The sequence below is a fragment of the Nicotiana sylvestris genome, chromosome 4 (assembly GCF_000393655.2).
Source record: "Nicotiana sylvestris chromosome 4, ASM39365v2, whole genome shotgun sequence".
Classification (NCBI taxonomy): Eukaryota; Viridiplantae; Streptophyta; class Magnoliopsida; order Solanales; family Solanaceae; genus Nicotiana; species Nicotiana sylvestris.
Genome location: NC_091060.1, coordinates 221,165 through 247,455, shown reverse-complemented (window position 1 = coordinate 247,455; position 26,291 = coordinate 221,165). Strand labels below are relative to the sequence as shown.

The 26,291-nt window shown below is 38.5% G+C and overlaps 2 protein-coding genes across 9 annotated transcripts in view; both read left to right on the top strand.

Moving 5' to 3' along the window:
- LOC104232218 (kinesin-like protein KIN-7O) overlaps nt 1-14,407 on the top strand; it is a 47,590-nt gene extending 33,183 nt beyond the window's left edge. Inside the window, exons 24-32 of one of the 3 annotated variants that reach the window (XM_070171683.1) lie at nt 44-232; nt 1,972-2,178; nt 2,318-2,407; nt 2,502-2,642; nt 3,111-3,208; nt 3,896-3,974; nt 12,935-13,078; nt 13,242-13,313; nt 13,868-14,407. In XM_070171683.1, the coding sequence (XP_070027784.1) occupies nt 44-232; nt 1,972-2,178; nt 2,318-2,407; nt 2,502-2,642; nt 3,111-3,208; nt 3,896-3,974; nt 12,935-13,078; nt 13,242-13,313; nt 13,868-14,095 (1,248 nt within the window). In that variant the 3' untranslated portion in view covers nt 14,096-14,407. Of the gene's footprint in view, nt 1-43; nt 233-1,971; nt 2,179-2,317; nt 2,408-2,501; nt 2,643-3,110; nt 3,209-3,523; nt 3,748-3,895; nt 3,975-12,934; nt 13,079-13,241; nt 13,314-13,867 lie in introns of those variants that run through there. The other 2 variants (XR_011406658.1, XM_070171684.1) reach the window with 2 other exon arrangements.
- A 3,348-nt stretch (nt 14,408-17,755) lies between these two features.
- On the top strand, nt 17,756-24,709 carry LOC104221311 (probable splicing factor 3A subunit 1). Of its 6 annotated transcripts, none has more exons than XM_070171682.1 (7): nt 17,756-17,924; nt 20,603-22,767; nt 22,902-23,201; nt 23,657-23,728; nt 23,843-23,914; nt 24,008-24,036; nt 24,175-24,709. In XM_070171682.1, exons 2-3 carry the CDS (start codon nt 20,611-20,613, stop codon nt 23,169-23,171), a joined length of 2,427 nt encoding a protein of 808 aa, XP_070027783.1. In that variant the 5' UTR covers nt 17,756-17,924; nt 20,603-20,610; the 3' UTR covers nt 23,172-23,201; nt 23,657-23,728; nt 23,843-23,914; nt 24,008-24,036; nt 24,175-24,709. The 6 variants fall into 6 exon arrangements, with proteins under 6 accessions (XP_070027783.1, XP_070027781.1, XP_070027782.1 ...); XM_070171680.1 differs by having other exon boundaries at nt 23,373-23,728; XM_070171681.1 differs by having other exon boundaries at nt 22,902-23,543.
- The last annotated feature ends 1,582 nt before the right edge of the window (nt 24,710-26,291 follow it).

Here is a 26,291-nt window from a genome sequence, read left to right as displayed (position 1 = left end):
GTCTGAGGCATTTCTATCTTTTCTGACAGTATCACATTCTTAGGGTGAAAGAGCTTGTGCTGAGAGGGAAATTAAACGCTTGAATGGACAGAGGGCTATTCTTGAGCGTGACATCAATAAACGAGACTCGATCATTGGAAGAAGGCGTGATTCAGTTGTTGATAGTAGCTCTAATGTGTTTGACTCCAAAAGAGCGAAGAATTCCTCTGTTTGTGTTGAACATGCTGTGCAGGTAGGTATGGTGTGCTCAAACTATAGTGTAAACAAGTTCAAGAAGTGTCCTATATTCCTTAAATGTGTACTGGAACGGAAAAAACCACTTTCGACATTGTCTGTTGGTCCAGTTTTGAAATTAGTGTCACACATGTAGATTGAGCCTAACTTTATGGTGCTGAAGGAATCTGGGTGTCCCCCGCAAAAACTTAAGGCAATGACTAGAGTGGTCCTAGACCTTTATAAAATCCTTTGGAAGCCCTTACACAACCTATGTGGGACATTTAATAACTTAACACTCTCCCACCTACGTAATCCAATTCTGGTGGTTCACACATGAACTTTGTGGGTGTGAGAATATGCTTACCCCAAGGTTGATTCTGATACCTTGTGAAAGAATCAGTGCATTTAGCCCAAAACCTTAAGTCAATGGTGGAGTGGCCCTAGACCTTTATATACAACTTTTGAAGCCCTTAATCCATGCAGGAAAATCAGTAACTCAATAATGGCAAAACAGGAGGGCGGACCAAAAGTTGGTGTCTTTTTACTGTAACTTTTGTTCAAGAAACCATTGATTTTTGAATTTTCACCTGCCATTAAAAGAACTCCTGACAAGTGAAGTAGGACAAGCCTGAAAATTAACAAAAGGCTGTCCAAGCCAGGGCTTGGAGAGTGACATTTGTGCTTTCACTTCATTTTCATGTATGGGCTTTTTGGGTTCTATTAATCTCAATCTAAATCCTCTTACAGCCCCCAAGGCATCGTTGTCTAACTTACATGCGACGTAATAACATTTTCAAATTAAAGGATCAGATCATCATATGGGAAAAGTACTTTACCCATGTTTCTTCTCCCAATCATCTTATGATGACGATCTCAGGATAACCTCAAACATTTCTAAGTGGTTAAACTTTATTACTAAATTAAGCATCACTAAACTTGGTATAAACATGCTATATTTTCTGTGCCCTCAAAGAAAAGAAAACCTTATTGGTATGCATCATGAAGTCTAGTCTGCTTCTATTTATCTTAGAATATACTGATTTAGCAAAATTCCATAGCATGTTTGTTTCTTTCTTGAGATATTTCTCATCCAACTTAGGTCTAGGAATCACTTTGAACTTTATTTGTTAGCCCTATATTAAACAGCATGGGCAGCCCGGTGCATGAAGCATCCTACGTTCACGTAAGGTCTGGGGAAGGGAAGCACCCTAAGGGGTAATGATGTAGACAACTTACCCTAATGTAAGCATTAGTGGCTGCTTCCACGGCTCGAACCCTTGATCTGTATTAAACAGCATGTTGGGCATTTAATGCCCATAAGACGCTTTGTCATTATATTTACTCTTTCCATCAATCTTATAAATAGTACTCCCTTCATTTCTATTGATATGACACACTTTCCTTATTAGTCCGTTCCAAAAGGAATGACACATTTCTATATTTGGAAACAACTTAACTTTGAACTTTTCATTTATCCATTTTACCCCTAAGAGAAGTTTTTATAGCCACACAAATGTCATAGCCCCACAAGCTTTTACCCCTTAAGCTTTTAAGACCACAAGTTTCAAAAGTCTTTTTTTTTCTTAAACTCCGTGCCGAGTCAAACTACCTCGTATAAATTGAAACAGAGAGAGTATCTCATATCCTTATGATATGAAAAGTAGACAAGTAACTGATTGCCTGCATTCTACTCGAGAGGAAGTTAGTTGTCTTTATTGCTTATTCTTAAGCTACTTTTCCCTTTCTGGTGTGAAGGAGGAGTACAGGAAGCTGGAAGTGCTGGCATTTGAGATGGAGACAACTATTGCTTCTTTGGAAGAGGAATTAACAATTTCTCATGCGGAAAAAGAAGAAGCCATTTCTAGAGCAGAAAATTTGGCATGTGAATTGCAGGCTTTATCTGACGAGTTGAATATGTCAAATACCGAACTAAATATGCTGAAGGAAGAGGTGTCATCCCTTGTAAGTTTATGTTTGTTAACTTTTCCTCTGAGATTCCATGCCTTTTGAGCATGATTTATTAGCTTAAATTCTACTGTTCTTTCTTCAGGAAAATAAAACATTAACTTATTTCTATTTTATTTTTTCTATGGCATTGCAGAGATTATGTTCGGAAGAATCTGAATCACGATGTCAGAGATTGGAAACTTCTGTCAACTTTTTGGTAGAAGAAAAAGAAGATTTAGCTATGGTACCAATTGAAGTTGCTTTGGGGAACATGTATTCTGAGGCTCCATTTAACTGTTTCAATTACGTCATTTATGAGTGCCTTCTTTCCTTTTCAGCAACTAACTGATGCCCTTTTGGCAATGGAGGAGGAAAAGGCCATATGGTTTGCAAGGGAGAAAGCTACAGTTGAAGCAATCAATGAAAAAGCAAAATCTTATAGTGCTGAAATCGCCACTCTATCACAGAAAATGACAGAGGTAACCTTCAGATTTACACATGATGTAGTTGAACAATTTAAGCATATTCTAGAAACACTGCAGTGGCTCTTACTGATGATATTGAGGATCTCTTCAAGGATTCAGTGCTTGCATGCTATTCTCTTTGGTACACTGTCTAGAGGGAACATGATATTTATGGAAAATTTATTGCCGAGTTTAAAGCATAGTTAATTCAAAGCTAGTTCACATTTGAACTTCTTTCTTAAAAAATAATTAAGAGAATTGTTTGTGAGGTCTGAGTACCATATTGTAAAATGTATCCTTTCTATTTGCTTTGAACATCTTATCTTGTGAGATCTTTAGAAAAGCACATAGCTAAATTAAAGAAATCAAAGACATCCATTGAGGTGATGAACTTAGCAAAACATGTTGCACATTTCTGTACATGTCAGTTGCACATGATTTACTTATTGAATCTTGATTTATGATCCTGACTTTAAACTACAGGTGAAGAATGAACTTGAGAGTTGTAGAATGCAGTGCAAGCTCCTTGAGGAGAGATTGGTCGTCTCAGAAAATAATGTGCTGTTGGAGAGAAGTTTCAGGTTTGTCCGTCCTTTGCTCCCTATCACTCTGATATGTTGCTACTCCCTTTGTCCAAAAGGTTTTCAATCGTCAAGTGAAGTAACTATTGACTAATATTTTCAAGTGTATTCTGTTGTCTTTTTTAAAATGTATTTTGATGCAAGATCACAACATGCACTACACTTTTGCTTTCTGAAATCTAAATTAATTTCAAGATTGAGTTTAATCTTGTCCTATTTAGCTCTAGTAAAATTGGTACTCAATAAGTAAAAAGTGACTGGTAAATTGGGACAATGGGGTGTGTTTCTTTATGTATCAGTGTACTTTTATTGCAGTGGTGTTCGGGCTAGCTTGTATGTACCTACACTACTCCACCGTGGACCTGCTCCTCCCACCGGCACTGATGGAAAGAAATCACCTAACATTTTGCTTCTGCTGAGATTTGAACCTGGTCTATCCGGGGTTTCACCAACTTCATTGAATGCTACTCCTCACACTTGGGTGCTAGGACAATGGAGTATATAATAGCTTGTTCATATATTTTCTAAATTTTCTTGAGGTGCCTAGTTGATCAAATATAAACTTTGATTCTACAGCTGCTACTACCCTCATCAATAAAGCTGGGTGTAATCTAGGTGCCATGAGTTTTGTATTCATTTAAACCTTTAGATCAATCTGCCTGATGATAAACATACATTGTTTTACAGTGAAGAGAAATTACTAGAGATCGATCAACTTAGACTTGGCCTGAGAGTTGCTGAGGAACAATGTAAAAGATCTCAAGAGGTAATATGTTTGTACTTTGTCAAGCTTTCAGAATTTATTTTGAGTGCGAGAATAATGATTCAGCCTAGAAAAGTATTCTGGGGTTCGCGAAGCTGGATATACTTTAGTTGAATAATTATGCCGTCTAACTCTTCTCGTATCGCCTTGTTGCTTATTTGACTTAGAAAGTGAGGAAGTGCTTTTGTTCTTCAGCATCGGCTTTACCACTCTGTCAGAAGCACTCCCTCCAAGAAATTAATGAATAAAGAAATGATACATAGTGGTATACAACAGCTGGAGCCAAGTTATACTGGAACAGAATTTTTGCCTCGAGCTTGCTAATTTCGGAACCTTGGTGAATTCCTGGTATTATAAATTAATAATTCATGACATATTATGGTGAATAAGACAATCAAGCAATCAGCTTTGCCACTTTTTGCCCAATCAAATGGTTGGGCTGGCTATACAAATCCCTATATACATTCCACTCGTTTGGGTCAATTTCATTCGAATACTAGTAACAATTTGTCTTTTAGGTTAAATTAAGGGTTCTCTTAGTTAAAGGATTTATTATCTCACACTTCTTGCATACACTGGCATACAAGTCTTTAACTAGACTAGAATGACTTCTGGAAATAATCGGGCATAATATTTTCCTTTTTTTTTTTTATATAAGTCAAGATTTGTTAGAACTGGTACCAAGATGGTACTAAAAAGTACAAGTCAAATTCCACTACACCCACCAAACATATTACATTCCCCCCCCCCCCCAAACCCCCCCAAAAAAATATAAAAATACAAGAAATCCAAATACTGATCCATCCTATATAGAGTATACAAGCACATCCGAGAAATAGATTCTTGATACATTTGTTCTTGACTCTAGCAATCTGCAACCTCTTCCCTTCAGAGCATGCCTTGTTCCTTTCCCAGCCATAAAAGACAGATGGGAATGTTCCTCCATATCTTCTTCAAGTTTTTCTTCACTTTTTGAGCTTGCCAGATTTCCAAGAGACTACTAATATTCTCGGGAATCACCAGAGACACTCCCATAATATTATGAAAAAGCTCCCAGCATTGTCTTGATAATGTGCAGTGTAGAAATATAGCAGCTGCACTAAGAGAAACCTCTTCTTTGTAATTTATGCTGAGTTAGACAGACATCCCTAGCTGCTAACCATCCAAAGCAAGCTACTTTCACGCATGCTTTGGTCTTCCATATCATCTTCCTGGGCCAATTAGGAATCTTCTGGCTGTTCTGTTGTTCTAGCATTTTATAACAGCTGTTTACTTTAAAAAGTTTATTCCTGTTATTCACCCAGATTAATCTGTCTACTCTGTTTAGATCAATGGAACATGTGTTGTGTTGTAATAGTCGGACATAATGTATGTGTAGCTACATCTAAGCCTTTATCTCAACTCTTTGGTATTGCCCAATATGATCCTTTGTTTCTATTTTGTTATGTTTTTAGCTAAGTCTGAATTAATTTCGAGAGATTGCAGGTCTTGTGAGACAACCCTCTATTGATTTTAGGTCTACCTAGTGATGTAACACTAGAAGGAAGGAAGGTGGGAGTTGTGGGGGGGGGGGGGGAGGTGACTCTGGAGAGAATAATCGAGAGAGGAGAGAAGAGGAAAGAGAGAGAAACATAGAGAGAATGAATTACAGAGAGACAAAGGGAGGGAGACAGAAATAGAGAGATTAGGGAGGGGGATATTAATGCCAAATGAATGCAACAAAATGATTTGATTCTGTCAAAGAAAGTACATGAAGATCTTATTTATAAGATAGGAAGTTTTGGTTGAATTAGAACTCTTGATACTACGACATTCCAATCTCTAACTAAAATGATAAAATTAGATAAAATCTTATCTCTAAAATAAAATATGGTTACCGTTATTTTAGTACCACGTAATAGATCAAGATAAATAATATGGAATGATAATGATATCCTCATGATTGAATTCTTTTGTGTTCGCTGTGGAGAAAACTCAACAGTTGACTCTGACAAGTGAGCCTGATATGGTGAGGTAGTTCATCGTTCTATCTAAGTACTTGGGAAACCACCAATCGATTGGACAAACTTCTTTGGCAATGAGTAGCCAGCATAATACCACCAATCGATTGGACAAACTTCTTTGGCAATGAGTAGCCGGCATAATACTGATTTGTAGCAAAGAGTGCAACTACATAGCGAATCTAAACTTGTGCTTTGGTACCAATTTGATGTAGCGGCAGAAGGGAGGAAGGTAAGGGGTAGAAATGAGAAAGAGAAGAATGAGAGACGAATAGAGATGCAAGAGAGAGAAAGAGGGAAAGACAGAGAGAGAGAGAAAGAAAGGTTAGGGAGATTTGTAACAATAAACTTGTTAGAGATAGCTATGTAATTGTTCCACATTGGAATAGGAGTAGTATCCCCTTTGTATAGAGTAGCTATAAATAGCACCTCTTGTATTGCATCACATACAATATCAATATATCATATTTTCTCCCGTGCCTTCTCACATGGTATCAGAGCTATCGTGAGAGATTTATCGTTGTGCATAAATTCTAGCGATTCCGGGAAGTAAAATCAGTCACCGGAACCCTTTTTTTCCGGCGACTTTCAAAGTTGTTTTGCGTCTGCTTTGTCTCGGTCAGTGTTGTGCACAAAATCCAACACTACCACAAGAGTAGTCACTGTCCGGCGACCAAATCCCAGTGAAAATCTCCGGCGGTACTGTAGCTGTCCAAAGAAAATTTTCCAGAGAAATTCCAACGTTGCGTGGGCCACCTTCTGGCCATTTTTTGGCGACGACTCTTCAGGACAGATTGTTTCCCTTGCAATTCCGAGCCTACCCATCCAGGTTACACCAAATTCCGACCACTTTTTTATTTTTCCGGCGTGAATAGTGATTTCAAAAAGTTGACTTCCGGCCATTTTTTGAAAAAGTTCATTCAGAACAGTTGGGTCTTCTGGTAATTCCGATCCTACCCCTACTGTTTTTATTTCATTCCGACCACTTTGAATATTTTCCGGCTGCAACAGTAACTTTCCAACTGCTACAGTAGTTTACTATTCTGGTTCAGTGTTCCTTACTCTATTTTCAGTGGATTACAGTTGATTATTTCTCTTATTTGGTAATAATTTACAAGATGTCTTTGGGAATTGATGTTTTTGGGTCTAAAAGCATGAGTTCTGGAAACTCTAATGTTATGATTACCTCGGAACCTTTAATGGGAGGTTCAAACTACTTAGCTTGGGCTTCATCTGTCGAGTTGTGGTGTAAAGGTCAAGGTGTGCAAGATCATCTGATTAAACAGTCTAGCGAAGGAGATGAAAAGGCGATAGCGCTTTGGGCAAAAATTGATGCTCAATTATGTAGCATCTTGTGGCGTTCTATTGATTCTAAGTTGATGCCTTTGTTTCGGCCATTCCAGACATGTTATTTGGTTTGGGCAAAGGCTCGTACGTTATACACTAATGATATATCTCGCTTCTATGATGTGATATCACGGATGACAAACTTAAAGAAGCAAGAATTAGATATGTCTACTTACTTGGGTCAGGTACAGGCAGTCATGGAGGAATTTGAGACATTGATGCCAGTTTCTGCTAGTGTGTCAAAACAACAAGAGCAGCGACAGAAAATGTTTCTAGTTCTTACACTCGCTGGACTTCCTCATGATCTTGATTCAGTACGAAACCAGATTTTGGCGAGTCCGACTGTCCCTACAGTTGATGAATTATTCTATCGATTACTTCGCCTTGCTGCAGCACCAAGTCACCCAGTGATTTCATCACAGATACTTGATTCCTCTGTTCTTGCATCCCAGACAGTGGATGTTCGGGCATCTCAAGCTATGGAGAATAGACGAGGAGGCGGTCATTTTGGGAGATCTAGACCCAAGTGTTCTTATTGTCACAAACTTGGACACACTCGCGAAATGTGTTATTCCTTAAATGGCCGTCCACCCAAAAATGCCTACGTTGCTCAGAGCGAGACTACAGGTAACCAGGGCTTTTCTGTATCTAAAGAAGAATATAATGAGCTCCTTCAGTATCGAGCAAGTAAGCAAACATCTCCACAAGTAGCCTCAGTTGCCCAGACTGACACTCCTATTGCTGGTAATTCTTTTGCTTGTGTTTCCCAGTCTAGTACTCTTGGACCATGGGTCATGGACTCAGGCGCTTCTGATCATATCTCTGGTAATAAATCACTTTTGTCGAATATTGTATATTCACAGTCTCTTCCTACTGTTACTTTAGCCAATGGATGTCAAACTAAGGCACAAGGAGTTGGACAAGCCAACCCATTGTCTTCTATCACCCTAGATTCCGTTCTTTATGTTCCTGGTTGTCCTTTTAGTCTTGCATCTGTTAGTCGTTTGACTCGTGCCCTCAATTGTGGTATATATTTTATTGATGATTCTTTTATTATGCAGGACCGCAGTACGGGACGGACAATTGGTACAGGTCGTGAATCAGAAGGTCTTTACTACCTTAACTCGCTCAGTCCTTCCACAACATGTCTAGTTACAGATCCTCCAGATCTAATCCACAGACGTTTAGGACATCCGAGTTTATCCAAACTTCAAAAGATGGTGCCTAGTTTATCCAGTTTGTCTAGATTAGATTGTGAGTCGTGTCAGCTTGGGAAACATACCCGAGCTTCCTTTACGCGTAGTGTTGAGAGTCATGCAGAGTCTGTTTTCTCCTTGGTTCATTCTGATATATGGGGTCCTAGTAGAGTCAGTTCAACCTTGGGATTTCGTTATTTTGTTAGCTTTATTGATGATTACTCAAGATGTACTTGGCTTTTCTTAATGAAAGATCGTTCTGAGTTATTCTCTATATTCCAGAGTTTTTGTGCTGAAATCAAAAACCAATTTGGTGTCTCTATCCGCATTTTTCGCAGTGATAATGCCTTAGAATATGTATCTTCTCAGTTTCAGCAGTTTATGTCTTCTCATGGAATTATTCATCAGACATCTTGTCCTTATACCCCTCAGCAAAATGGGGTTGCAGAAAGAAAGAATAGGCACCTTATTGAGACTGCTCGCACACTTCTAATTGAGTCTCGTGTTCCGCTGCGTTTTTGGGGCGATGCAGTTCTCACAGCTTGTTATTTGATTAATAGGATGCCTTCATCTCCCATCAAGGGTCAGATTCCACATTCAATATTGTTTCCCCAGTCAGCCTTATACCCTCTTCCACCTCGGGTTTTTGGGAGCACATGTTTTGTTCATAACTTAGCCCCGGGGAAAGATAAGTTAGCTCCTCGTGCTCTCAAGTGTGTCTTCCTTGGTTATTCTCGTGTTCAGAAGGGATATCGTTGTTATTCACCTGATCTTCATAGGTACCTTATGTCAGCTGACGTCACATTTTTCGAGTCTAAACCTTTCTTCACAACTGATGTCACTTCTGCTGACCACCATGACATATCTGAGGTCTTACCTATACCGACTTTTGAGGAGTTTAGTAATCCTCCTCCACCTTCAACCACAGAGGTTTCACCCATACCAGCTTTCGAGGAGTCCAGTGTTATCCCTCCTAGTTGCCCAGCCACAGGAACACCACTCTTGACTTATCATCGTTGTTCGCGCCCTACATCAGGCCCATCTGGTTCTCGTCCTGCACCTGACACGGCTCCTACTGCGGATCCTGCTCCTAGTACACCGATTGCACTTCGAAAAGGTATACGGACCACACTAAACCCTAATCCTCATTATGTTGGTTTGAGTTATCATCGTCTGTCATCTCCCCATTATGCTTTTATATCTTCATTGTCCTCGGTTTCCATCCCTAAGTCTACAGGTGAAGCATTGTCTCATCCAGGATGGCGACAGGCTATGAGTGACGAGATGTCTGCTTTACATACAAGTGGTACATGGGAGCTTGTTCCTCTTCCTTCAGGTAAATCTACCGTTGGTTGTCGTTGGGTTTATGCAGTCAAAGTTGGTCCCGATGGCCAGATTGATCGACTTAAGGCACGTCTTGTTGCCAAAGGATACACTCAAATATTTGGGCTAGATTACAGTGATACCTTCTCTCCAGTGGCTAAAGTGGCATCAGTTCGCCTTTTTCTATCCATGGCTGCAGTTCGTCATTGGCCCCTCTATCAGTTGGACATTAAGAATGCCTTTCTTCATGGTGATCTTGAGGATGAGGTTTATATGGAGCAACCACCTGGTTTTATTGCTCAGGGGGAGTCTCGTGGCCTTGTATGTCGCTTGCGTCGGTCACTTTATGGTCTAAAGCAGTCTCCTCGAGCCTGGTTTGGTAAGTTCAGCACGGTTATCCAGGAGTTTGGCATGACTCGTAGTGAAGCTGATCACTCTGTGTTTTATTGCCACTCTGCTTCAAGTCTATGTATTTATCTGGTAGTCTATGTTGATGATATTGTTATTACGGGCAATGATCAGGATGGTATTACTAATCTGAAGCAGCATCTCTTCCAGCACTTTCAAACTAAGGATCTAGGCAGATTGAAGTACTTTCTAGGTATTGAGGTTGCTCAATCTAGCTCAGGTATTGTTATTTCTCAAAGGAAATATGTGTTAGACATTCTTGAGGAAACAGGGATGACAGGTTGCAGACCTGTTGACACGCCGATGGATCCGAATTCTAAACTTCTGCCTGGACAGGGGGAGCCGCTTAGCGATCCTGCAAGCTATAGGCGGCTGGTTGGTAAATTAAATTATCTCACAGTGACTAGGCCCGACATTTCTTATCCTGTGAGTGTTGTAAGTCAGTTTATGAATTCTCCCTGTGATAGTCATTGGGATGCAGTTGTCCGCATTATCCGGTATATAAAATCGGCTCCAGGTAAAGGATTACTGTTTGAGGATCGAGGTCATGAGCAGATCGTTGGGTACTCGGATGCTGATTGGGCAGGATCACCTTCTGATAGACGTTCTACGTCTGGATATTGTGTTTTAGTAGGAGGAAATTTGGTGTCCTGGAAAAGTAAGAAACAAAATGTAGTTGCTCGGTCTAGTGCAGAAGCAGAATACCGAGCAATGGCTATGGCAACATGTGAACTAGTCTGGACCAAACAATTGCTCAAGGAGTTGAAATTTGGTGAAATCAGTCGGATGGAACTTGTGTGCGATAATCAAGCTGCACTTCATATTGCATCAAATCCGGTGTTTCATGAGAGAACTAAACACATTGAGATTGATTGTCACTTCGTCAGAGAAAAGATACTCTCAGGAGATATTACTACGAAGTTTGTGAGATCGAATGATCAACTTGCAGATATTTTCACCAAGTCCCTCACTAGTCCTCGCATTGATTATATATGTAACAAGCTCGGTACATATGATTTATATGCTCCGGCTTGAGGGGGAGTGTTAGAGATAGCTATGTAATTGTCCCACATTGGAATAGGAGTAGTATCCCCTTTGTATAGAGTAGCTATAAATAGCACCTCTTGTATTGCATCACATACAATATCAATATATCATATTTTCTCCAGTGCCTTCTCACAAAACTAATTGTTCGATATTATGCAAGTCCATCAAAACAAAGCACATGAACAGGAATAGGCTAAGCCCCTAGAAGGAAAAAGGAATATTCTCCCGACAGCAAGTAGGGTAAGAGGAAAATTTGTTGAAGGTTTCTCCTACAAAGACGAGTTGGAATGAGGCTCCCTTGCAACGTAATTTCTTCCTTTGCGCCTGATTCTTACTGTCAAAGAAAGCAAATTAGCCCTGATATGGCTATATGGTCCCCAGTAAAAGATTGAAAGAACATAGACATACCAAATATTGGTCCATATAGAAAGGGAGGTTTGGACTTTAGACTCTGGAAACTACTAATATTCTTATCTTCAACTAAAAGGATAAGAATTGGCAAAAGTTTAAAGTGATAACACTATCCTGATGATCTACCTCACCTAGTCCCATCTTGGTATCCTTAATCATCTTAATGGCACACTTATCAACTGTGCATTCAGAGATCTGTGTAGGACATTATGAAAACCATCTTATGCCACTTCCCATTTTATTCATCACATCTGTCACTAGCACCCTCTCTCTGATGTGATCATTTCCAATCTGGTACGATCTTGTATGACCGTACATCTATTTTGCTATTTGTGATTTGAACACGCTCATTTTGTGGATATGCTGTGTCTTAAAGACCCAACATTATTCTCATATGACATTGTTGGTCTTACAATCATTCCACATAATTTTGCGTTTTCATTTGTTAGGTATCTTCCGGCACTCCCATGATACTCCTCCGTTTTAACCATCCACTATGTGTTGTATTTCACCTTTCATGCTATTCTCCTTGACAACTGAGTCTAGATCAAAATTGTCTTACATTTAGTCACCACAATCCCATCCAATCTCCTTACCTTCCTTCTACTTAAGGAGGCTAAGCTTGCAATTGCATATTTTCTTCTACTTATTTTAAAACTTTTACCATATAGAGTGCTTTTCCATAGTTCTAACTTCTAACTTTTGGTTGAATTTCACGCTACTGTTATCACCTATAAAATAATCCCAAAATTTATATGTATCTCAAGTGCATTCTTTACTCTCACAAAACACTGAAATGAAAAAAAAGGGGCAATGACTTCCACATCTGCCAATGAGAACTCACTAAACGCTCCCATGATTGTTTATCCTAAACTATGTGATCTGAACCTAAAGAAACTTCAATCATGATTGTCAAATATCCAGTTATAATGTGGAGGCACTTAAAATGAGTGTTGCCAGTGAAACTGTAATCATTAATTGATGAAGCTTATTACAAAATCTTAAATGCCATTGTGATGCTGTCAGTTTCTTCACCACCAGCAGCTTTGCATGACAAACTTATCGCCTGATTTCAATCTAATTCAATATTATTTGAATTTTGGACCTTTTCTGTAGCACACCAATTCAGTAGATATCCTTTTCTTGTCCAAGTTTCCAGCATCATTATATGTTGCTGCCATTCTGCACACCTGGTCTTTTTCTAATGAAATGTCACATTTTGCAACTGCAGATGCTGACACTGGAGCATCAGGATCTGCGCAAGGAAGTAGAACGGCTTCAGATGGAGTTAAGCATGCTTAGCAAAGAAAGAGTAGATCTGTTAGCCCGTATAAGAGATGCGGAGACGGTGCCAATTCAGAAAGATGACTTTCAGGTTTACACTTGAATGCCATGAAATGCTAATTGTCAAATCTTCTTTCAGAACAAGTAAAGGAGATGTGATTCTCGTTTATCTGAGACAGATTATTTACCAATTCATTATGTTACTTACTCTTTCTCTACTATGCTCGAGGATAACACTATATTTCGGTTGTCAGCTGTCAAATTCAGATCATGAAGTCGGTCAGCTCAGCGAGAAGCTTTCATCTTTGGAGATCAAAATGCATGATGTAAGTAATCATATACATGGTCAATTGCAGCTATATTTGATTATGATGAGATATATACAGATGACAGGTTACCCTTTTGTCGCTATATTTTTATAATTTGTCTTTTCTCTTTTTTTTCTTGGTTTTTAATATTATACTCTATCTCTATGTGATGATTGAGATTAAAGAAGGGAAATAATTTTGTAGCTTTTGCTTTCTACTCATAATGCCAATTTCTTTATGAAGCAGCTGTAAAGAGTAGCTTCTGCATCTGCTTCTATATGTAACTTTTGCATTTGCTTCATTTCTGCATAATGAGGACAATCTGCTGAAAATGTTTGCATGTGTAATTAAGCGATGTATCCTGGGTATGAATAACTATGAACTCAGCACATGTTTGTGACAAGTTGCATATGTAACTTCTAAGAGCAATCTGAGGCAAGTCAGGCGATTTATTTTATACTTCTAAGAGCAATCTGAGCCAAGTCAGGCGTTTTATTTTAAGCTTATTTTCCTTGTACTGTCCTGCTATTTGCAAAAGAGAGTGGATGTGATTATCTGATATGTCTGAACAGGATGAAGTCAACCATATCAATGTGAAAGCTAAGCTGAGAATGAGACTTCGAGGGGCACAATCAAAATTGGATGCATTTCGTGTGAGGTACAATGAGGCGCTGGATGAGATGGACATAATGAACAAGAAGTTTGAGGAGGCTTCATTAAAGCTGAAAGATCAGTTAGTTTCAAGTGGTCTTGAAATCCTCAGCCTCAAGAAGCAGCTTGCTTCTGCAAGGGGTCCTTGAATGGTTGATATATCTCTGCATCTGTATTAAGTACATATCTGTTACCAATATATAGATCTTAACTAATCATTTGTATATAAAATTGTTCCCAGTGACTGCCAGTAGGTACTACGTTGAACTGCATTAATATGATTTTATAATGAGGAAAAAATTAGAGTTTCTTTATTTGTTACTAACGGACAAATTAAAGTGATACTTGTTTGCTCCAGGAAACGAAATGGTGTAAAGACTTTTGTAACCATTAATGTGACTTGTTTAGTATTCATTTCATAAATGGAAATTTTAACCTTTAAAACCGTTTTCAACTGTTTACCATCAACAAAATGTATTTGGGCAATTTTTGAAAATACAACAATTTGCACCGGGCCCTTCCCAGGGCAATAAACCCTTGTGGTCCAACCCTTCCCTGGACCCCGTGTATGGCGGGAGCTTAGTACATCGTATTGCCTTTTTTTTTTCACAGCAGTTTGCACCCACCTAGCCGTATTTTTTAGTTTATACCCTCAGCCATTTTTTGGGACAATGTTTATATACCCTTATACATTATTATTTCTTTAAATGTGTCTATTGATATAATTTGCTTCTTAATTTATATATGCTTTCACTAAATGACTTTGTATTGGAATGTCAACTAACTGTTTTTCATAGCCAAAGTGATGTTCATCTGTAGTATATGAAGACACATACATATGTAGGGTATCAACTATCAAGTGATACATGCCGAGAGGAACAAAATTTAAGTATGTGTTTTTGTTAATTTTGTTGAAATTTGAAAAGAACATTGAATGATGTATAAGCTATATCACCCAATATGGTTGGGTAAATGGTGTATGTTCCTGCTTAATGGGATTGAATGACTTTTATGGCAAAGTTTTGTTATATCAGCCATATACTTTCATTTTACATTTTTTTTTTTTGCTTATATGGATTGTCTCATGAAATTAATTACAGAATAGGCAAGAACTGCAAATTACCTGTTACATTAAATTTATCATCAAAACAATATTACAATATAAATAAAATAACACATACTAAAGAAATGTTTATTTCTCCCCAGACAACTTTGAATAATCTTTGATCACCACAAGGCAACTTTTACTGCCACCCCCGCCCGAAAATGCCCATTCCTTTCTCGTTGGGGTAAAAATGCTCGCTGTCCTATTACAGCCGGCTCCCAATGAGAAAAGATTCATTTTTAAGAAGTTTATTTGATGACTTAACAAGTCTCACCACCTTCTTTTGAACTATATCTATTTCTTTTAGCACTCTAAACACACTGACGAGAGCAAAAAAATATAGAAGTCCTAAAACATTTGTACTGATTAACATGAGATATACACTATTTATACTAATTAAAATGAGATATATGTGCAACGTTCGTATCCAGAAAAGAAAAAGTTGCTAAGAAACAAAATAGGTTCAGATTTCTAAAACCCCCAAAAATAAAGGGCAAAGAGAGAATAACACCAAAAAGAGAGTTGCAAGATATTTTTTGCATTTAGGCACCAATTCTCCACAGATGTTCCTTTTTTGTAAAACATTTGGATATAAATTCCCGAATATAATTTGAAAGAGTTGATTTGGGTGAAGTTTGATGTGAAATTGAAAATATGTTTAGATGTGAAATTTGGGGCAAATTTTGATATGTTAAAAAGTCCTTTTTTTTTCCAGCTAAAAAGTCTCAACTGGTTATGATTTGGCCCAAAAATAAGTCTTGAGCTATATTTGAGATTTGAAATTTTGATTTTTAAAATCTCCTAAAAACTAGATTAATAAACAAACACATATTTGAAATTTTTTTTTTTTGAAAAAAAAACTTCCAAAACTCATGACCAAACACCTACTAAAAATCTCCGTCTTTTCAATTTTCATCTTTTGGATTTGTTCTTTCATATTTTTCTTTTTTGATTGTTCTGTTCTTTTATATCCCCTCTCTCTGCCGGCTGATATCCACCCAAACCAACACCTCGTCTTTTCTCCTGTTCTTTACCCAAAGCAACAACAATTAAGGGTGGACATAAAATCGAACAATCAAAAAATGAGACCAGATCGAATTAATTCGGTATTTCGATAACGATTCTTCGATTCTTTGGTACTAATACAATATGAATTTTTTATAAGTTCGATAGTTCAATACAGTTCTTGATATTCAACTTTCAATATTTCGATTAATCGAAATACCGAAATATATAGTAAGCCCAACTGCTCAAGTTCCCAACCCAAGTCCAACCCCTAAGGCAATAAGCCCTACCCAACTACCCAAGTGCAACCCGACCCAAGTCACGACTTCATATGCCCTTTGGAGTTAGGCTAGGTTTCTTTCCCTTGTTTCTAATACTAGACTTCTCTCAAAAATCAAAACATTCGTTGCTTGGTGTGATACACTGCTTAACTCCTCGACAAGGCAATGGGGCGGTGCGGGAGCGGGGCGGGTCGCGGCTAGAGTTTTTTAAAAAAATATATCAAAAAATAAAAATAAAACTTAAGTCTAAAGGCTAAAACGGAGTTTTTAACCAAAATTGTTTTTTATCCTTTAAATATACCTCTGAGCATCTTTAATCCTTTAAGTTTTCTAAAGCAGAGCACTTTTAGTCTAGCTAACAAAATGTGGCAAACTTGGAGTTAAAACTAACGGTGAAAATATACACATTTTTCTCTATTCTCCATTATTCACGATCACTCCAAATCCGAAACTACAAACCATTTACACAAAACCAGTCAACTAAGCATAAGAATGAAACAAGCACATTCATACAAAAATTTTGCAGGCATTTCTGATTAACCCATCTTCTTTTCTTTCTCTAACGAGCAAACAACAAACATATACAGTTGGGGAAAAATCCGTTTCCAAGAAGACAAAAAAGAAGCTAGCTATAAGGTCCTCTTTATTGCAAATCATTATATATACTAAATAGATGGTAGAATAGATTAGTTTGAACCTCCTCACTCATAGTTGTGAACTTGAAGTGGTTGAATTATTAAGTCAGTCTTCTCTATTGTTCCCGGTTCTTCTCACGAAGCATCATAGATGATTCTAGAAAGCTATAATGACAACTGCTAGACAATGTAAACGATATACATATTTCTAGTTGATTTTGTTCCCTTCTTGGTGCTTTAGTTTTACTATTTTTCTGATGAAGTAAGTGATATTATTTTATTACATTTCTTATATTTTTTTTTTGCCATGTACAAGATAAAGATTAGATCTCTTTTAAATAAAGAACAACACAAAAATAGAGTCATAGAAAGAGGGTTACCTTGATTGAATAGAGAACTCAAAAGTAATTTTGAAAAAGAAACATCTTTCAGTTTCACACTTGCTAATTTTTGTCTTTTATGAATAATTTTGTTTTATTTTCACTCAAAATTTGAAAAATGGGATAAACTACAAAGGGCTTTCTGAGTTTTTTACCTACAAAATTACGTTAAATCTTTTAAATAACGATTAAATTCAGGAGTGATGAACAATGGAGAATGTGGTAAAAGGTTTTGCAGCTGGTCTTTGTTTTTACAAGTCACATGAGATGCCTATGTGTTTTCACGTTAGCTAGACCAAAAGTGCTCAGCTTTAGAAAATTTAAGGGACTAAAGGTGCTCAAAGGTATATTTAAAGGACCTGCTCCCAAATAGACAATTTTGATGAAAAACTCACTAAAACGCTGAAAGGTACCGACTGCTGAACTAAAACCTAATAACGTATCTCCCCTCTCAAATCTCATCTCCGATCTCTCAATCTGTCTCTGACTGACGAGTGACAAGTTCAAGCGGCATAACAGGACCAAGCTTTCTCTTTTCTTGCGAGTTGCGACAATCTCTCTCCTCATCCCTGGTATACTCTTCATTTCCACAATTTCACTTAATTTTGAAGATTACGGACATCAGATAACTCTTTTTTTCTCTGTTTTCTTTCTTTTGGATAAGATTCGAGCTTAATTTTGAAGCTCACGCTGTATTTTTGCTGCTCTACTGTGGTTATGTTTTGGGTTAGGTAAAAAGATTGATTTTGGGTTTTACATTGAATCTGAAACCGGGTTTTACTAGGTTTGGTAATTGTTTCTTGGATTCTACTTGTTATGTTAAGTAGGGAGTTCAACTATAGCTAATTTAACAGGAATTTGATGAATTAAAAAGAAACAATCATTATATAACCTCTAATGCTCTTTTTCGTTTTTTTTTTGCCAATTTAATGATTTACTGTTTAGTAATCAGCCTACTGTTTTTAATTATTTTGTGATTGTCATCCGTTTTCTTGCCTTGTAGAAAAGTATGGAGTCTCAACTGTAGGGAATTTTTGCAACACTGGTGTTATCTGATTCTATATGGCCATATGACACTTTCTTAGATGCATTTAGTTCTTTTTTCCTTTGGAGATGTTTCACTTGGTCAAATGGAAATGAACAGCTCCCCTGGAAAAAAGTATTCTATCTTTTTTACAGTATGAAGACAAAATGTTGGGGTGGTGCTTTAAGAACTGGTATAATAATTTAATCATGAATTACTTGTCGGCAAAAATTAGTGCACATGTTTCAATTTCTTGTTTTAAATGTATCAAGACGCAGAGGTATACTTAGTCAACAACCAGGGAACAAAGCAGGTCTTAGTTTGACTTATCAAGAGTTCCTTTTCAACCAAAATATTGCAAGTTTAGATTTAAGGGCTAATGTGTTCCATTGTCAGCAAGAAAAGGGGGAAATCTGTACAGAAGCTCTGAATGTTAAGCTTGTCAATTTTAATCAGGAAATATTGCATAAAATTTCTCTAAAAAGAAGAATATAATGCATCAGAATGTGGTATCTTTTGATAATTATCCCAAAATAAAAATTTTTAATTTTTTTTATGGGGGCCGGTTTTGCGCGGTGCAGGGCAGTTAAAAACAACAAATTTTGCTTTGCGGGGCAGGTTTAAGTCTTCGCGGGTTTGCCCTGTAACCGCACCGCCCCACACCATTCGCCATCTCTATCGGCGAGTGACTCCTCTCCTCTTCAAGTCTTCAACAGGTTCGCCACTTCGCGCTCAACTTTTTCATTCTTCAATCTTCATCATTTCTAAGGCAAACAGAGAATTATTTTTACTATACTCTGTGTTATTGAATCCTCCCCATCTAATTATGGAAAGGTAATGACTTGCTAGAGCTACTACTACTTAATAAGAAAGAGAAGAGATTAAGTAAGGTATGCCCACTGCCCAAAATGTTTTTAAGATTTCAGGAAAAAGATACAATCTTTTGCAACATTTTTTTTGTGGTGTTTTTGGTTTTAGCCAGTTGTAAAAGTTCTCGTGTCAACTTCTGATTATTGAATTGAGAATTTTAATAAACTAGATGAAGAACAATTGTTCTGGGACGATTTTCTGTTTATATAAATGGAAAATTGACAACTGTATTACAACCTAATTCTACTAATAAAGGAAATAGAAACTAGTAACTCTCCATGGGACTGGATACCTGCAGAAAAGAGAGGATTGGATCAGAATTTAGAAGAAAAAGAAGAGAAGGGAACACGAGGTTATCGAGAAGGAAGAAAGAGAAATTTACCCGAATTCTGTTATGCCCTTTCTCTCTATCCTAGCTGGCTTATATCTTCAATTGAACTGATCTGGGCCGTTTCTGCTCATTAAACTACTTCTAATCTGGACCCTTAATTTGGGTATTTGTAATTCCGGTATAACTAATTCTTTCATTTACACAATTGAGCTTGAAGGTTCATGACATCTTGTGATTAATTTTGAGTTTTTAGCGCTTGTTGTTTAGAGAGCCCACTTTTATGTGTGATTGATTAATTTTGGGTTTGGATAAATTTCTGATGCTTAATCAATGGGAATGCAGATTGTTTAGTTTGCCTTGTCTTGCTTCATATATTTTTTCTTCTCTGTTTGCATTACTCTTTTTCTGCATTTGGGTACTTTAGTTTCTGTGGATTGTTTACTATTTTTTGCTGGGATTGTATGCAGTTCTGTATGCTCGACGCTATTTTCCGCATATGACTCTCAAAAAATTGCCTATAAACTTTACAACTAAGTCAATCCAGCATTAATCTTCTGTAGATTCTTGTAGAAACTGCAAATGCACTAATAAGGCTTTTCAGAAGTTGTAGAATACTAGAATATGTATTGCTTTTGCTTACTTGAGTGAAATGATACTATGAGCACATTTTTTTTCTCTCTTTTAAATGAAAGTTAAGGTGTAAGTTTGTATTTAGGTTTTGCTTGCTTGAATGAAGTTCGAGTTATTGGGCTTACTTTTGGTTTTTTTGTTGTTGCTTGAATGAATGAAGCTATCAGCATATTCTTGGGGTTTCGTTCTTGAATAAGTTGAGGTATAGGTTTTATTCTAGGGTTCGATTGCTTCAATGACAACTGAAGTGATGAGCATGTTCATGGGGTTTGCCTGGGGAAAGCAAAATGAAGATAGAAGCATATTTTTGGGGTTTTTTATACTATTATTGGTGCTTATGCTACGCCATAACTGCTTGATCATTTTAAAAAAATAGAATTTGCTGCAACTTGCAGGAATAGAAATGTTGAGCACCACGCCAATATTACCCCTTCCAGCGCCCCCGTTGGATGGGAATCTGGGACCAACACCTCCAGCGCAGGTGGTAGAGGAACCAAAGGATGATAACATGGAGGAAAATGAAGAGGACAACAATAAAGCCAATAATGTTCCAACGTCTGTTGCAACACATACGAGAACCATTGGTATCATTTATCCGCCTCCAGATATTAGGAGTATTGTCGACAAGACTGCACAGTTTGTGGCGAAGAATGGTCCAGAATTTGAGAAGAGGATTGTTCTAAATAACGCTGGCAATGCAAAATTTAACTTCCTGAGTGCTTCTGATCCTTACCATGCCTATTATCAGCACCGTTTGGCTGAAGCTCGTGCACAGAATCAGGCTTCTGGAGAGCAGCCTACTCAACCAGCAGACCAAGAAGCAGCCCCTGCTCCTCCTACCGCTGATGGTGCTGAGGCAACTGCTAGGCCTGATCCGTCTGCTCAGTTTAGACCTGTCAGAAGGGTTCTTGAGCCACCTGAGGCAGAGCAATATACTGTTAGACTCCCTGAAGGGATCACAAGTGAAGAATTGGATATCATTAAGCTTACAGCACAATTTGTGGCCAGAAATGGGAAGTCTTTCTTAACAGGGTTGACGAGCAGGGAGATTAATAATCCGCAGTTTCATTTTCTAAAGCCTACTCACAGCATGTTCATGTTTTTCACTTCACTTGCGGATGCGTATTCGAAAGTTCTGATGCCTCCTAAAGGCTTGACGGATAAGCTACGGAAGAGTGCTGCTGACATGACAACAGTCCTGGAGCGATGTCTGCATCGATTGGAGTGGGAAAAGTCACAGGAGCAGGCTAGGCAGAAAGCTGAAGATGAGATAGAACAGGAGAGGTTGCAGATGGCTATGATTGATTGGCATGATTTTGTTGTCGTTGAGACTATAGATTTTGCTGATGATGAGGATCAGGATTTACCTCCACCTATGACCCTTGAGGAGGTTATAAGGAGGAGCAAGATGCCTACATTGGAGGAAGAAGAGTATGTTGAGCCTGGAAAAGAGGTGGAAATGGAGATGGATGAAGAAGAGGTGCAGCTAGTCGAAGAAGGTATGAGAGCTGCGACTCTTCAAGAGAATGGTGATGTCAAGAGTGCTGAAACCATGGGAATTGCAGAGGAACAGGACCCACCTATGCGGATTGTGAAGAACTGGAAGAGGCCTGAAGAGAGGATCCCCGCAGAAAGGGACCCGACTAAGTATGTTGTCTCTCCTATAACTGGTGAGCTAATACCTATTAATGAAATGTCTGAACATATGAGGATCTCTCTCATTGATCCAAAGTACAAGGAACAGAAAGACAGGATGTTTGCGAAGATTAAGGAGACAACTCTTGCGCAGGATGATGAGATATCTAGGAACATTGTTGGGCTTGCAAGAACCCGTCCGGATATATTTGGTACTACGGAAGAAGAAGTTTCAAATGCGGTCAAGGCTGAGATTGAGAAAAAAAAGGAAGAGCCGAAGCAGGTCATATGGGATGGTCACACAGGTAGCATTGGTCGCACTGCAAGCCAGGCAATGTCTCACAACACTAATGCAGATGATCAGAATGATGCTGCAAATGATGAAAGAAACCTTCCTGGTCCGCAGGCTCCTCCACCTCCCAGACCTGGTTTTCCATCTGTTAGGCCACTACCTCCACCTCCTGGGCTTGCGCTGAATATTCCTAGGCCTCCTAATACCGTCCAGTATTCCACCTCCACCGGTGCTGGGGTTACTGCTCCGCCTCCACCTCGACCTCCTATGGTTAACATGATTCCTCAGGTTCGGCCCCCACCTCCTCCCATGCCACAGATGCTAGGTCAGCAAAATCTCATGGTAAATCGTCCACCAATGCCTCCATCAATGGCCATGAATTCGCATGGCCATCCTATTCCACCACCTCCTGGATCACAGTTTACACCTTTGGGAGCACCTCGCCCCTTTGTTCCCCTCCCGATGTCCCAGCCCGGAATGTCTATGGTTCCGCCTCCTCCTATTCCCCAAGGAATGCCTCCTCCTCCTCCACTGGAAGAAGCCCCTCCTCTACCTGAAGAGCCAGAGCCGAAGAGGCAAAAGCTTGATGAGTCTGTTCTCATTCCTGAAGAGCAGTTTTTGGCTCAGCACTCGGTAGGGATAGCTTTCTTTCTTATTTCCCCCCCAATGTTTTACATAATTGTCTGTGTCTCTTTTAGAACTTTGTTTAATGCCTCATGTTTACTTACATCCTTGCAAATTTTGTTTCCTGCTGGGTTGTATTGCAGGGTCCTGCAAGGATCAATGTATCTGTGCCGAATACTGACGAAGGGAATCTCAAAGGACAAGTTCTGGAAATCACAGTGCAATCTCTGTCTGAAAGCATTGCCAGTCTAAAAGAGAAGATTTCCGGGGAGGTCCAGCTTCCTGCAAACAAACAAAAGCTGAGTGGAAAGGCTGGTTTTCTCAAGGACAACTTGTCTCTTGCATACTATAATGTTGCATCTGGAGAAACTCTCAGTCTCTCTCTGAGAGAACGTGGTGGCAGAAAGAGATGAATGGGGAGTTATTTTGCATGGCCTTCAAAGGTTTATTTTGGAACTGTTCGGCATATCTAATCCTTGTTATGAATTCAAAGATTTCTTTATACGTCTTTCATGTTATTTTGGAGATTATATTGGTCTTGTACTTCTAGTTTTTCTTTCTGCAATTTAATCAACTTTATCCTTCAAGCTGATGGTTGTGGGTATCTACTACAGATTTTGGCATGTTGGCATTCATCCATGAGGACAACAGGAAGTTTATTAGTTCTATGTTTTTAAGTGCAATGACTGTACGTTGTGTTTATGCTACTAATTTGTGTTTGTCTTAACATGTGCAGTTGCTTCACCCTAACTAGAGCTCAGTTGTTATTTTGTTGTATCTTCTAGGTCCAAGGCCATTCTGGATTAGAATTTTCTAATGTATTATTGGCAGATATTCCTTATAATTTTAGAGGCTTCGCATAGCAATTTATTATCTCTGATTCTTATCTGGACTTTAGGACTTATTTCTGTAGAAGATATGCTTGTCGTGGTGGGAGATACTTGTCGCAAGCACAACTGCCTCTTTTGTGGTGCGTTTTTTGGGGCACTTGAGCCCCCTTCATTGTTTTGGTTTGTTTTGATGGAGTCTGCTGTATGGAGAAAGTGACTATGGTTTCTCTGATGCGTTTATTTTATCAACACAGCTTTAATCCTGTTAAGGGCTGTGATATATGCTGTATTCGTCGGTTGTTTTATGAGCTCAATAGCAAAAGCAGGTAGACTTATTGCCCTTTTCATTGGCATGTTCATTTATTGTTTGGTGAGAACCTGTTGGCAGAAATCAAGATTCAACATTTTTCTTTTTGCAGTTTGCCCTGGCTTTCAGCGGATGTCGCAGGTTGATGATTGATACATGCTTTTGTAATCTTTGGAAGTTCCTTATTTTCTGGCGGATAATGTGCCATCTTAGGTTCATTAGCTATAATTTTTAACGGAATTGGTTGATCGGGTTATATATGTCTATACTTTTGTGCAGTTTGTAGCTTGCGCAACGCATTTGTGGGGTCTATCGATCATAATTTCACTTCCAAGTACTAGTGAGATTTGGCAGCTGGGAATGTGATGGACATATTTTAAGAAGCTGCGTCCTATGAAATCATGCTCTCTATCCATGTGTTTTCTTTTAACTGCCCAGCTTTCCCTAGCAAGCAGAAGTTATGAACAGAAACCATTGGATGCGACTTCTAGATGAGGTGGCTTTTTTGGTGAGACAATGAATATCAAAGAGTGTGCTTGGATGTTACCTGAATTAGATAATCGCCGAAAGGGTAGAGTGCATTGTTGACTCGTTTAATTTTCAGTTTTAAGACTACATCACTTAGTTCGCCATATGGCCATTTCTTAGTTAATTTCCTATGTAGGTTTCACCATCCTTAGAAAATTCAAGTCTTAGGCGTTATGATTCAATTTGTTTGCATAGTTTAATATCCGAACCAATGTGCAATTTATAAACATGATCCATTTAAAGCATAAGTCGGAATTAGTTAATGTAAGACATGAACATTGGTTTACCAGTTGTATCTTTGGTGGGAATGTTGCTGCTGCAGTGTGCCATCCAGCGCCTTGCCACAAATATTTCTTTCTTCCGTGGAGTCAAAGGCTCTCGTTTGCTTAGTGCTCATCCTCACCAAATATGGAGTATATGGAGTACGAGCAAACAATAGTTTTATGAAAGCAGTTCAGTTTTTGAGCCCCCCAAGAGTTGCAAGGCTACATCTTTCAGCTTGTTGAGTGGTCGGTCCAAGCAGGTTGGTGAGTCCAGGTATTTCAAAACTGCTTCACCATTATCGCCGGTAGCATTGACCTACCAACTTATTTTAGCTTCTTGTATTCAAATATACGAGTACAAAAATGAACCAGATCATTACTTACCCAAATCCCAAGTTTACTCAAATTGGGGGAGCTCTTAATTAGGAGTAGAGCGTAAGAAGTCTGACCAATTTTGCTGAAGTCTACACCTAACCTTAGATGCCACAAGCAGGAGTATATGTTGCTTATTCTCGTAATGGAGTGCTTCTTGCTAACAACTTTTTGATTATATGATCGAGTGAAAAGGGATTAGAGGGGTCAGAGTTAAAGTAGAAAAGGAAGCATGTAGTAGGGGAATGACCAACGAGGGGTAAAAAGAAGGGGTCGCGCGTACTACCTGTATGAGATTTGATTGACGCGATGCGATACTAGTGTAAAAGAAAAAAGTTGAAGAAGAAAGAAGTCGAAGATAGTGATATGTACTTCATTTGGATGATTGAACACAATGCTGGTGTTTAGTTATTGTTGAGTTTGTGACCCCGGAGCAAACTCTATCTCTAATTTACAACCAAGATAAGATGAATACAGCTGCTGGATGAGTTTGTTCCTTCTAGCGACACCATATGGGCACAATAATAAGAGGCTGAATGCATATGCGGTCCATTAAATTTGCCCAGACTTTTTCATTTAGACACCTTGATTAAACCTTATTCCTATTGAATATTTCAGTTTTTTGACCATTAGCCAAAACTTAAAAGCATAGTGAGTTTCAATCTCCAGATCAACCAATCAGTTTTGGGCACATCACCCAACACCCCCCTTATTCAGATACACCTACCATCAGACAATTCACCCCTTGCCCCAAACCCCATAATCCCCGCCCCGAATGGACGATTACTATGAATACTTTCTAAGCTAGGTAAGGGACGATTTGGGTTCTGCTCAAATCGAGATTAAAACCAAACAAAATCAAATTTTTTGTAAATTTTAGGCTTTGAACTTGGAAAAAGTTTTCGTAAGAAAAAAATAGCCTTTTCTTAAAAAAAAGCACAATAATCATAACTTGTCAAAACTTCTGTTCTACACAATAGTATGCGTTTTCTAGCAACAATTGCAGTTCCACTTAAGTCCTGCAAACACTTAAAGTCATTTAGACAAAACATTATTTCAGAAAAATGGCAGCTAGTGTGCCGTGTTGGGGAACAAATTTTTCTTATCTTACATTGGCAATCATTTGGTGGATTTTTCCGCAATGATGAGCTTTCCAATGGAGTGGTTACGGGTGGTTTCCATTGCTGGTGAGATTTTTGGCATGGACAGTGGTGGACAGTGGAGGACGCGGTG

Excerpts from the sequence above, each read along its gene's own strand:
- LOC104221311 (XM_070171682.1), top strand. The coding sequence starts at position 20,611 with ATGTTGAGCACCACGCCAATATTACCCCTTCCAGCGCCCCCGTTGGAT. Across the intron at positions 22,768-22,901 it reads AGTTTTTGGCTCAGCACTCG|GGTCCTGCAAGGATCAATGT; the intron begins GTAGGGATAGCT and ends GTTGTATTGCAG.